This window comes from Halichoerus grypus, chromosome 1 (genome assembly GCF_964656455.1).
Source record: "Halichoerus grypus chromosome 1, mHalGry1.hap1.1, whole genome shotgun sequence".
Lineage (NCBI taxonomy): Eukaryota > Metazoa > Chordata > Mammalia > Carnivora > Phocidae > Halichoerus > Halichoerus grypus.
The window spans coordinates 70,530,835-70,544,227 of NC_135712.1; the positions used below are offsets into that span (position 1 = coordinate 70,530,835).

At 42.6% G+C, this 13,393-nt stretch overlaps 2 protein-coding genes across 4 annotated transcripts in view; both read right to left on the bottom strand.

Moving 5' to 3' along the window:
* RNF168 (ring finger protein 168) overlaps positions 1-1,067 on the bottom strand; it is a 49,315-nt gene extending 48,248 nt beyond the window's left edge. The window contains exons 1-2 of one of the 3 annotated variants that reach the window (XM_078067413.1): positions 756-1,066; positions 75-411 (exon numbers count right to left, since the gene is read on the bottom strand). In XM_078067413.1, coding sequence (XP_077923539.1) covers positions 75-375 — 301 coding nt within the window. In that variant the 5' untranslated portion in view covers positions 376-411; positions 756-1,066. Of the gene's footprint in view, positions 1-74 lie in introns of all 3 variants that reach the window. The other 2 variants (XM_078067407.1, XM_036071763.2) reach the window with 2 other exon arrangements.
* A 7,276-nt stretch (positions 1,068-8,343) lies between these two features.
* On the bottom strand, positions 8,344-12,633 carry SMCO1 (single-pass membrane protein with coiled-coil domains 1). The gene is made up of 3 exons (XM_036071727.2): positions 12,584-12,633; positions 9,212-9,361; positions 8,344-8,788 (listed from the first exon to the last, which is right to left on the bottom strand). Exons 1-3 carry the CDS (start codon positions 12,631-12,633, stop codon positions 8,344-8,346), a joined length of 645 nt encoding a protein of 214 aa, XP_035927620.1.
* Between the last annotated feature and the right edge of the window lie 760 nt (positions 12,634-13,393).

Consider the following 13,393-nt stretch of genomic DNA (forward strand, 5'->3'; position numbering starts at 1 on the left):
AAATGGATTAGTGGTGATTCACTTTTTAAAGGATTTTGATTTTTCAGACAACACGCACGCTGGGTTTTACTCACCGATTTCCTCTGATTCCTGCCCAGAAACTCTAAGCTTGCATTCCTTTGGATAGTGTTTTTGGATTAATTCCCACAGTTCCATGTTGACAAGAGAATTTCTTCGGGTATGGTATCGGGTCCACGAAGAGACCCGGCGGCGACAGAAGGGACAGCATAAACTCGCCTTTTCGACAGTCGATTGGAAGCATGGATTACAGAGCGTGTGGTTACAAGGCAGTGTTACGGGCTCGATTAGGATTTCCACACAGATGCGGCACTGGCATTCCGACAAGGAGGGGATGGCGGTTTTGGGTACAGCCATTTTAATATGCTAAAAAGGCATGCTCAACATCAATACCTGAAAGAGAGAGAATCTTATTTCCGACCCAACTACGAAGAAAGGAAATAAACACCTTTGTGTTTAATATTATGCCCAGCAGCGTATCAGAATTCAGAGACTGGAACATCACATAACGTCTTGAAGCAAAAAGGCGCTCTGCGATCCAGGGAAACAGGACTACCCTGGAAGGCGGCGTATTTATCCACGTTTAAGACAAATGTCGGCTAAGGAAACGAACCTTTCCGTCGGGAGACCTAGGCTGCTCCGAGGCATTAACACAACCGTTGTGGCAAGGCTGGCAGTGCGCTCCAGCTCTCCCGCGCGGCGGGATGTACGCGCCAAGTTCCCCTCCTCCCTCTTACCAGCTGAGGGTGCTCCCTTAGCTCCCGGCAGCCAAGTCCGAGGCCGCCCAGGCCCGAAGCTTCGGGGCCTCAGCTCCGAGAAGAACGCTGTTTCCGCCCGGACGCCGAGCTGCGCGGGAGCAGGACTTCCGTTTTACCGTTGTTGTGGCGGCAGCACGCGAGCCCCCACATTCCAGCTTTCGTGCACCTGGAGCCGTTTACCGGCGCTCTGAGCCCACAGTCCCCTTCCTTGGGTCAGCCAAAAATACCTAATCTTAGCAGTGGTGCCGTAGCAACCCGACAAGGGCTAGTGACGTCACAACTGCCCACCCAAACGGCCCCTCCCACCCAGAGAACGACCCACGGGCCGACACAGCTGACGTTCGGCGGGGCGGGACTTCCGGGTCCTGTGAGCGCCGCCCGACCCGCCCCGGCCCGCTCCCTGCCCGGTGGAGGGCCCTCCCCTTGCGTTGCAGTGCCTTTCGCTGCGGAAACTCTTGAGTGTCGTGAGGATGATCTCTGGCAGAAAAAGGGAAGCCTCGAGACAAATTAAAGACCAAACAGAAATTTTAAAAATTCTTCCCTCTTCTTAAAATTCTAGTCCCCAGGCTAGGGCGCCTGGGTGGCTCAGTTGGTTAAGCGACTGCCTTCGGCTCAGGTCATGATCCTGGAGTCCCGGAATCCAGTCCCGTATGGGGCTTCCTGCTCAGCAGGGAGTCTGCTTCTCCCTCTGACCCTCCTCCCTCTCATATGCTCTCTCGCTCTCTCAAATAAATAAATAAATAAATAAATAAAAATTCTAGTCCCCAGGCTACTATTCTGTTTCTGCTATCTTGTACCAAACCTCTTAGGTCGCTTTCTAGAGTTCTTAGGAAGCATCTCGTAGGTTGATCTCCTAGAAAGGATGTGGCGAGAGAATTCGCAAACTTGATACAGTTTAACACGCACTGCCACTGCCTTCTCTGACACACCCCTTCTGAAGTCTGAGGCCTAGAGATAGGTTGTTTTAGGATTGCCTTCCCTTCTAAGTGTTGTCCAAAACTGACTTTTTGTGTTCTGGGACCGAAATTTGTAAGGCAAAGACAGAACTTGGGTATAAAGAAGGAAGATAGTTTATTGCTTCGCCGGGCTGAAGGAGCCTGCAGCAGGCTGATGCCTCCAAGACTGCAAGCCCGCCCAGGGCAAAAGGCTGAGGGATTCGGTAGGCATTACAGGATCTGGGCAGTTTCGACAGGAATCTGGTACGTGCTGTCCCCACGTTTCTTATGTTTTCAAGGTGGTCTCAGGACTAGCGCTGCCATGGGCCATCCAGGTCTCATTACTAAGTACATCACCCAGTTATTGGAACAAAAGGTTCTACAGAAAAACAAGTGAAAGGGAGGGGAGGCCTCAAGAATGAGGACGAGAACAATTCGTGCAGTTTAAAGTCAAGATTTGCTGAAGCATTAGTGTGTCCATCTTAATTTCCATCCATTCATTTCTTCTTTATTTTTATTTTTTAAATCATGTTATTAATTTTTTAAATATTTGTTTCAGAGGTACAGGTCTGTGATTCATCAGTCTTATATAATACCCAGTGCTCATTACAACACATACCGTCCCCAGTGTCTATCACCCAGCCACCCCATTCCCCCACTGCCCTCCCCTCCAGCAATCCTCAGTTTGCTTCCTAAGATTTAGAGTCTCTTATGGTTTGTCTCCCTCTCTGGTTTCATCTTTTTTCATTTTTTCCTCTCTTCCTGTATGATCCTCTGCCTTGTTTCTTAAATTCCACATATCAGTGAGATTATATGATGATTGTCTTTCTCTAATTGACTTATTTTGCTTAGCATAATACCCTCTAGTTCTATCCACGTCCTTGCAAATGACAAGATTTCATTTTTGATGGCTGCATAACATTCCATTATATGTATATTCCATTGTATATATATTACCACATCTTCTTTACCCATTCATCTGTTGATGGACATCTAGGCTCTTTCCATAGTTTGGCTATTATGGACATTGCTGCTATAAACATTGGGGTGCAGGTGCCCCTTCAGATCACTACATTTGTATCTTTGGGGTAAATACCCAGTAGTGCAATTGCTGGGTCCTAGGGTAGTTCTATTTTTAACCTTTTGAGGAACCTCCATACTGTTTTCCAGAGTGGCTGCACCAGCTTGCATTCCCACCAACAGTGAGGAGGGTTCCACTTTCTCCGCATCTTTGCCAACATCTGTCGTTTCCTGACTTGTTAAGGTTAGCCATTCTGACTGGTGTGAGGTAGTTTCTCATTGAGGTTTTGATCTGTATTTCCCTGATACCAAGTGATGTTGTGCACTTTTTCATGTGTCTGTTAGCCATTTGGATATTTTCTTTGCAGAAATGTCTGTTCATGGGGCGCCTGGGTGGCTCAGATGGTTAAGCGTCTGCCTTCAGCTCAGGTCATGATCCCAGGGTCCTGGGATTGAGTCCTGCACTGGGCTCCTTGCTCAGCGGGGAGCCTGCCTCTCCCTCTCCTTCTGCCTCTCCCCCTGCTCATGCTCGCTCTCTCGGTATCTCTGTGTCTCAAATGAATAAATAAAATCTTAAAAAAAAAAAAAAAAAAAGAATGTCTGTTCATGTCCTCTACCCATTTCTTGATTGGATTATTTGTTCTTTGGGTGTTGAGTTTGATAAGTTCTTTACAGATTTTGGATACTAGCCCTTTATCTGATACGTCATTTGCAAATATCTTCCCCGTTCTGTTGGTTGTCTTTTGATTTTGTTGACTGTTTCCTTTCCTTGGCAAAAGCTTTTTATCTTGATGAAGTCCCAATCGTTCATTTTTGCTTTTGTTTCCCTTGCCTTTGGTGACGTGTCTAGCAAGAAGTTGCTGTAGCCGAGGTTGAAGAGGTTGCTGCCTGTGTTCATCTCAAGGATTTTGATGGATTCCTGTCTCACATTGAGGTCTTTCATCCATTTTGAGTCTATTTTTGTGTATAGTGTAAGGAAATGGTCCAGTTTCATTCTTCTGCATGTGGCTGTCCAATTTTCCCAACACCATTTGTTGAAGAGACTGTCTTTTTTCCATTGGACATTCTTTCCTGCTTTGTCGAAGATTAGTTGACCATTGAGTTGAGGGTCCATTTCTGGGCTCTCTATTCGGTTCCATTGATCTATGTGACTGTTTTTGTGCCAGTACCATACTGTCTTGATGATGACAGCTTTGTAATAGAGCTGGAAGCCGGAATTGTGATACCGCCAGCTTTGCTTTTCTTTTTCAACATTCCTCTGGCTGTTCGGGGTCTTTTCTGGTTCCATACAAATTTTAGGATTATTTGTTCCAGTTCTGTGAAAAAAGTTGATGGTATTTTGACAGGGATTGCATTGAATGTGTAGATTGCTCTAGGTAGCATACACATTTTAACAATATTTGTTCTTCCAATCCATGATCATGGAATGTTTTTTTTTTTTTCATGGAATGTTTTTTCATTTCTTTGTCTTTCTCAATTTTTTTCATGAGTGTTCTATATTTTTCTGAGTACAGGTCCTTTGCCTCTTTGGTTAGGTTTATTCCTAGGTGTCTTATGGTTTTGGGTGCAATTGTAAATGGGAGAGAAACTCCTTAATTTCTCTTTCTTCTGTCTCATTTTTGGTGTATAGAAATGCAACTGATTTTTATATCTTGCCACTTTGCTGAATTCCTGTATGAGTTCTAGCAATTTTGGGGTGGAGTCTTTTGGGTTTTCCACATAGAGTATCATGTCATCTGCAGAGTGAGAGTTTGACTTCTTTGCCGATTCAGATGCCTTTTATTTCTTTTTGTTGTCTGATTGCTGAGGCTAGGACTTCTAATACTATGTTGAACAGCAGTGGTGATAGTGGACATCCCTGCCGTGTTCCTGACCATAGGGGTAAAGCTCTTAGTTTTTCCCTATTGAGAATGATATTCGCTGTGGGTTTTTCATAAATGGCTTTTATGATATTGAGGTATGTACCCTCTATCCCTACACAGTGGAGAGTTTTTTTTTTTTTTAAGATTTTATTTATTTATTTGACAGAGAGAGACACAGCGAGAGCAGGAACACAAGCAGGGGGAGTGGGAGAGGGAGAAGCAGGCTTCCTGCCGAGCAGGGAGCCCAATGTGGGGTTCGATCCCAGGATCTTGGGATCATGACCTGAGCCGAAGGCAGATGCTTAATGACTGAGCCACCCAGGCGCCCCCATCCATTCATTTCTATAGCACTTTCATAGGGCTTGGAAAACAAACTACAGGGCTGCCTCGATCCTGGGGCTTAGCTGTCATGTGCATCATTTATGGTGTACTCCTGTATTATTAAATTTCAATCTAGAACAATCAAAATTACAAAGGAGGTAAAAAGTATTTTAACATTTTATGCATTCTGAAATAAGTTTTTCCACTTTGATACTAAGTTCTTGTGCTGACACCTGATCCTACCGTTTTGAATTCTATGAAAAAAGTAGGTTTTGGGACACCTGGCTGGCTCAGTTGGTAGAGCATGTGACTCTTGATCTCATGTGATCTTGGGCCCCACACTGGGTGTAAAGATTACTTAAAAATTAAAAAAAAAGAAAAGTAGGTTTTGGCTAGAAAAACCACAGGAACGAAATAGACTGATCTCTAGTACTTAAGAACCAAACCAAGAGGCAGAAAATAGAATGATGGTTGCCAGGGGCTGGGAAAGTTACTATTTAATGGGTACAGAGTTTGTTTTCAGATGGATGGTAGTAATGGTTGCACAATATTATGAATGTATATAATACACTGAACTGTCCACTTAAAAATTGTTAAGGTGTTCCATTTTGGTATATGTATTTTACCACAATAAGAAAAAATTTTTAAACAACAAAACCAAAAGAAAAGGAAAGGAAAAGAAAAGAAAAGAAAAGAAAAAAACAACCTGAAAAAAAACTCAGGCCTGAGTTTTTGAGGAAATGTTACATAGATGTGGAGGAAGAGAAGAAAATCACTGCGTGAATACAGTCTTTAAGGTCTTTTGGGTTTGCTGAGACCATTCAGGTTGGCCAGATGGTTTCAGATGGAGATAAACCAAGGATGTGTGGGCCCTGGTAGAGAGTTTTGGGAGCTTTCATTTTGTTTTAATGTGAATTCAGAAACCTGTTGTTGTGAATCCACTTGTCCATGATATCAACACCTTAGCCTAAAATTTCAGCTCCCTAATATGGTCCCAACCTTCTTTTCCCTGTGGAACCCCCCTTTATTCTTTCTTTTTTTTTTTTTAAGGTTTATTTGAGAGAGAGGGAGAGCATGAGCGCAGTGGAGAGGGGCACAGGGAGAGGGAGAGAAACTCAAGCAGACTCTGTGCTGAGTGTGGAGCCGGATTTGAGGCTGGATCCCATGACCCCGAGATCATGACCTGAGCTAAAACCAAGACACGGACACCCAACAGACTGAGCCACCCAGAAGCCCCCTCCCATTATCCTTTTATTGTTTATTTTTATTTTTTTTTAATATTTTATTTATTTGACAGAGAGAGACACAGCGAGAGAGGGAACACAAGCAGGGGGAGTGGGAGAGGGAGAAGCAGGCTTCCCGCCGAGCAGGGAGCCTGATGTGGGGCTCGATCCCAGGACCCTGAGATCATGACCTGAGCCGAAGGCAGACGCCCGACAACTGAGCCACCCAGGTGCCCCCCCATTATCCTTTCAAACATTCAACTATGATCTAGTCGCTGGCATCCAGATCTTGTGCTTTCAGGCCATAGTTTGAAATCTTAACTCATGAGTTACTTTGGCGCTTTGCCTACTTGAAGGATCAATTCAATGTGCTTCCTCCAGGAAGTGGTCCTCAATCTTCAATCACACAGTGATAACCCTCCTCTGAACTCACCTAATCATGTATTGCCTACTGATAGTGGTTTTTACTGTAGTCTTATTATTTAACTCTTAACATTTTAATTTATATGTTCAGGTATTTATGTCTGTGTAATGAATACATTTTATGTGCTTCCTCAGATTTCCTTGGCCTTGTTTACTTTCTGGACCCACAGTCCCTTGCTCTGCCTGGGGCTGACCAGTTGCATTTCTAGAATCTCTGGCTCTTTCTATCACTTCTGGACTCCAGTGAAACATTGCACTGAGCAAGGCAGGCACTGGCTTCCCACTGGCTGCTCGGAGGACTTAAATGATGCATCCTGGAAGTAGAGTGGTGGGGGGCAGTTACTCCCCAGGGAACAAACTTCAGCCAACTGAAAACAGTAGACTAAATGAGCATGACAGAGAAATTCCCTTTCCATCTTCCTTCCAAGGCATGGTTTCTCCAAACAGTGTGTCTGGGGAGGACAAGAAAAAAAAGTGCATTTTTTTTCAAGATTTTATTTATTTTTTATTATTTATTTGTTTATTTGAGAGAGCGTGAGAGAGAGTGAGCAAGGTGAGGAGCAGAGGGAGAAGCAGGCTCCCCGCTGAGCAGAGAGCCCAACACGGGGCTCAATCCCGGGATCCTGGGATCATGACCTGAGCCCAAGGCAGCCGCTTAACCAACTGAGCCACCCAGGCGCCCCTCAAGATTTTATTTTTAAGTAATCTCTACACCCAACATGGGGCTCAAACTTACAACCTTGAGAGCAAGAGTCTAATGCTCTACCAGCTGAGCCAGCCAGATGCTCCAAGACTGAGTGCATTTATCTACCAAGCAAGCTGCTGTGTCATGGCTCATTTTCAAAGAGGGCCAGCAAGGTAATACATCATATTGTATTATTTTGAATCCTCTACCTAACTCCTTCCAGAATGTTACCTCATTTTGGTTAATCTGAATTTGTACCGCCCAAATAATGCATAAGCACTTAACCTTTACCTGGAAGACAGGGTCCACATTTTTAAATGTTTCTGTTATTCACAGCACCTAGTACATGGCATTTGGTGTTCAATAAAATTTTTTTAAGATTTTATTTTTAAGTAATTTCTATGTCCATTATGGGGCTTAAACCTACAACCCTGAGATCAAGAATCATGTGCTTTATCAACTGAGCCAGTCAGGCGCCCCAATAGATACTTTAATATATAGTCAATGTGTAAGAGTTCCCTTTCCAGTGTAAAATAACTATGGTAGTGTACTGGAGAGAAAGTGCACAACATACAATATATATTAGGTGTTTTTATTGTTTTTTTGTCTTCTAGTATATAGTACATTCACATGGTTCAAAATTCAAAATGTACAAAATGGAGTAACAGTGAAAAGAATTCCTCCTACCTTTGACCCCTAGCCTCTTCATTTTTTTCCCTGAGAGAACCAATGTTCTTACTTTCTAATGTATCTCTCCAGAAGAAGCTTATGAAGTTTATGGATATATTAGCTTATGTGTGTGTGTGTGTGTGTGTGTGTTTGTTTTTGCCCTTTTTTTTCTACTTAACAATATATAGGAAATATTTTAAAATAATACATCTTGGTAATAACTCCTTATCATTTTACAGTTACACAAAGAACTTCTTCATTCTCTTATATTGCTACACAGAAAGTATCCATTGTATCAATTTATCATAGTTTGTTTAAGGCTCCCCCCACTTTTGCTATAAAAATAAGCCTGTGATAAATTGTACATACATCCTCTTTTCTCCATTTGCAAGATAAACTGCTAGAAGTAGAATCTCTTGGTCATCAAAGTTAGCTTCTGACTGATGGTATCAACTCTTTTAGGGATGACTTTTGCTCTTCGGGGGCCCTCGCTGCTTTCCCCTTCCCAATGACCTGCACAGCCCTCAGCAAACTATCCTGCAGAGCCTGGTTCTTTACCATGTTAGTGATCAGGAAAGTGACATCCCTGATATACATCTGCCTCACTTTAGCACCATAGTATTCTGCCTTGTTACCATGGGCGATAAAGAAGGTACAAAGTGCTGTGATATCTCCTTCTTGCAGCCCACACTCCTCCAGGACAGACTCCCACACGACTCTAACGCGCTGGTTCTTGACTTTTCGTCTCAGGACAGAGGCTAAGGTGGGAAGACCTCGCACCAGGTCTGGCAGCTTCTCAAGCACACGAGTGTGCAAGCAGATGAGTACTTCGATGACGTAGCTGTATAAAATATTCAGTTCCATTGAAGTGAATCTACAAAAAATGTGGAGAGCTTCTTAATCAGTAGAACTCCTTATGTACAAACATAAAGCTAATTCTATCAGGATACAAACCCACGAGAAGAACCAGCGGTTGTATTTTAGAAAATATTTTAGAATAGGGCCTGCACTACGTGGGATAGCTTCGTTCTCAGGCCCCTCACACTACACATTTCTCGACAGCAGAGGAGTTATGTCACCCATCTCTGTGCTAGCAAGACACCGTCAGACAAGAGACACTGATGAGATGTATATGGCAGGACTGGTGTATGAACGGGTGCTCAAATTAATCTTTTTTGAACGAATTGACCTCCGAAAATATAATTTCTTCACAATCCATTGAAGTTCAAGTTTAGAATGACCACTGCAAGCTCTCACAAAGCCACAAAATTCCACCGCTTTCTCACTGGATACTCACTTGGTTGCCAGAACTGCTCTCCACAGCTCATCTTGGGCTGCCTGGCTTGTCAGAGCCTTGCTATGCTCTTCAAATCTCTGGGTCAGACCATCCTTGGTGCAGTCCAGCTCTTTAAACTGTGCTTCTAAAGCTTGGAGTTTGTGGTCTACTCTATAGGATGAAAGAATCAAGCGGGACTTTAGGCAAGGGACAAAACCTTAGTTTTGCCTTAAGGTAAAGCTCTAATACATTGTTTATAACTGCCATTAATTTGGGCAGCTACTTAAATGATGAACAGTTGTTCCTATTTGCCGTTCTCTCTAACCATCATCCTACGTCCTATATTCCTTATATTGCCAAACCTTTTAATCGTCTGATTACTTGAATTATCTGCCACGTCTTGATTTTTGTATTGTACTTTATATTTTCAAAAGTATTTTAGGGGCGCCTGGCTGGCTGAGTCAGTGGAGCCTGCCACTCTCAGTCTCAGGGTCTTGAGTTCAAGCCCCACATTGGGCATGGAGCCTACTTTAAGAAAAGAAGTACTTTTTTTTTTTTTTAAGATTGTTTATTTATTTATTTGACAGAGAGAGACACAGTGAGAGAGGGAACACAAGCAGGGGGAGTGGGGGAGGGAGAAGCAGGGTTCCCACCAAGCAGGGAGCCTGATGCAGGGCTCGATCCCAGGACCCTGGGATCATGACCTGAGCCGAAGGCAGGCGCTTAACGACTGAGCCACTCAGGCACCCTGAAAAGAAGTACTTTAAATACAAGCATTACTTTGATTCTCACAACAACCATAAGAAATGAAGCAGTCATTTTTATCATTTTACAGATAAAGAAATTGAGGGGTGCCTGGCTGGCTCAGTCAGAAGAGCATGAGACTCTTGATCTCGGGGTCACGAGTTCAAGCCCTACATGGATGTAGAGATTACTAAAAAAAATAAATAAACTTTACAGATAAAGAAATTGAGTCTCCAAAAGATTGAAACCTAATGTCATAGCTAGCTAGTGCTGGGACCAGTATTTAATAAGGTGCATTTCTCTATTCTGACTGCCCAAATCCTATCCTACCTTCAGGATAAGCTCACTTTCCACTGTTTGCTTGAATTCCCTAGCCTTTCTGCCTGGAGATCACCCTGCCGACTTAATTTTCACAGGGACTGCCTTCATTACCTGTCACTCCCCACCTCCAGCTTTATTTTTAGAGTTAGCATTTCATGAATGAAATTGTAAACTTTTGGAGGGAGGGAATCAGAGACTATTTCTGAGACATCTTTATACCTGTCCCCTAATACCTAGCAAAGGCCTTAGACAGAAGTAATAAAATAACGTCTCATCTGATCCACATCCATGATGTGAATGAGTTGCTGAGCTGTGTAACCCAACATGGGCATTTGGGGTAGCTCTGAACAACCTTAATCATCAGGGGGCGCTGTGGCACCAGAATTATGTCAAACTGAATCACAGAGAACTGAAACAACACAACTCACTTGCCTGAAGACCCCCACATTGTTTTTCATGAAAGAAGTGATAGATAAATACACATACCACTTCCGTGAGCTTCCAAGTCCCCAGTGACCTGAATACTCTCAGAGTTGCCCAGGTTCTGTCCTTGGCCATCTTTTCTTCTTGGTCCTCGCTTTATCTCAAGGCTAATTCAGCTTCAGGTACCACATCTCTCCTAAGCTCTAGACCTGTTATCTTTAACTGTGTTTTGTGCATCTCCACCTGGATGGAGACGTCAAACTCAACTGTCCTAAGCTGAACCTGCTAACTATCCCCCCCACACCCCAATCATCAGAAATTACTATGGTGGAATTTTCTCACTGTTTTGGATATTTTATTTACATATAGATAAGGCCCTCTATGAAATGTGTGGGGTTTCGTAGGAGTGTAAGCCTGCAGGACCTAATATGGCAGCAGTCTCCGTTTGCATGTCGAAACAATGTCATCTGGCATACTGTTGGTATTCACTTTGACACCTTTAAGACTATATTGCTTATAGGTCATCTCTAAGTTGAACTCTGTAGAGAGAAACTCTAGCTTGTCAGTCAGTATAAAAGTTCACAACGGTTAACAGTTTTTGGGAAGCCTCTCACCAAAAGGCATTCCCACACCATTCCAAATAAATCCTAAACAACATGTCTGCAAATCCAAGTCTGCTTTCTACTACAATCCCCCAGTTTAGTTAGTGATATCACCATCTATTCAATTGCTTGAACTAGAAATCTCAGAATAATTTTTAGCTTTTTTTTCTTCCTCTCCATTAATGCCTCTAAACTATCCCTTCCTCTCCATCACCACTAAACCAGTTAGTAACTATCTTTCACTTTGACCTAGGATTATAGTAGCCTAACTGAATCCTTGCTTTCAATTTCTGCTACCTCTAATCCATCCTCTAGAAATATGCTTCTTTTTTTTTAAGATTTTTTAAAAATTTATTTATTTGTCAGAGAGAGAGAGAGCACTAGAGAAAGAGAGAGAGAGAGGGAGAAAGAAAGCACAAGCAGGGGAAGCGTCAGGCAGAGGGAGAAGTAGGCTTCCCGCTGAGCAGGGAGCCCAATACGGGGCTTGATCCCAGGACCCTGGGATCATGACCTAAGCTGAAGGCAGACGCTTAACCAGCTGAGCCACCCAGGCATCCCTAGAAATATGCCTCTAAACCACAATTCTGTTCATGTAACTCAACTGATTATCTATGTTGTCCATTGATACAGTTAGAGCGAAATTGGATATCCTCAGGAGGATAAACATAAAGCCCTTAGCCCTTTGCTGCCTTCTTCTGCCCGTCCTCTCATATCCTAGTCACTAACCACTTGCGACATCTAGCAGCTGACTGAACACAGCACACGATTCCAAGCTTCTGTGGCTTCCAAGTACTTTTCCTCACCCCAGAATTCCTTCCCATATTTTTCTTTCTCATAACTTTTTACTCATACTTTAAGGTCCAGCTTAAATGTCTCTCTGTGAAGTGTTCCTTTTCCTAGTATAAAAGGCAAAATTAATCGATCCTTTCTTCCTGTTCTCATAGCCCTTTAGGAACATTACCATCGTAAGGTCATAAGGTCAATCACATTCTAGTATTTATGAATACTTCTGTTATCCGTATAGGCTTTGAGCTCCTTGAGGACAGAAACCGTATTTTACTTATTTTGTATACCTAGAATATAGCACATGCATTAATTGAATGGAATTCACCTGGGAGTAATTTTTCTTTCTTGTTTAGTTATATATATTTTTAACCTGGAAGACTTAAACAACTTTAAACAGAGACAGAATTCTAATTAGCATGTCTATAGTTCTTTGCCTATTTTTATTCTTTATTCTTCTCTTACCCATCTTCCCAGAAAAGCAGGCAATGCTTGCTCCCTCCCTGTAGCCCTTAGCAACCTTTTCATTGCCTCCTTCAAGGATATCAGGGCTGTGGTCTCATTGTTCATCTTCTTAAGGCAAAATGAAAGGAAACCAAACAAGGAAAACAAAAACCTAATGGAGGTTTGAATCCAGGGTTTTCTGCTGTCTTCCACTCAGCAACAGGCAGCAGCAGTATGAGTATTTGATCTAATTCTGCCTGAAAGGTCACTCAGTACAAGAAGCTTTTAATAGCTTGTACATCCAAATATAGTTCCAGAGAACTCATCTTGTGAGCACAGGTGTCTTAGAACGCACATATTTGCTTTTGTAAAATGAGCCATAGTACATCAACATAGCAAAACAATCAGATGTAAACGTGGCTCTGTGTATTCCAATAAATGTATATATGGTTATATACAGGGATTAAATTTGATGGAAATATTACTCTCAAATTTTAACAGCTTCATTATTCAACTATAATCTAAATTAGGTTTAAAGAGATCCCCAGACCTTCTATGATGTATTGTATCAATGCTAAAAATCTAATCATCCTTAGAAACTAATAAATATTTATTGAGAGTTTCTAGTATTAGATTAAGTATTGAAAATAAAAACAGACAGGGGTGCCTGGGTGGCTCAGTCGGTTAGAGGTCCAACTCTTGATTTCGGCTCAGGTCATGATCTCGGGGTCGTGAGATTGAGCCCCGTGCTGGGTGTGGAGCCTGCTTAAGATTCTCCTCTCTCTGTTGTGCTGTCTCTCTCTCTAAAAATACATACATACATACGTATGTATATAAATACATAAATAAGGAAATAAACACAGACATAAAACAGGACCCCTGAATT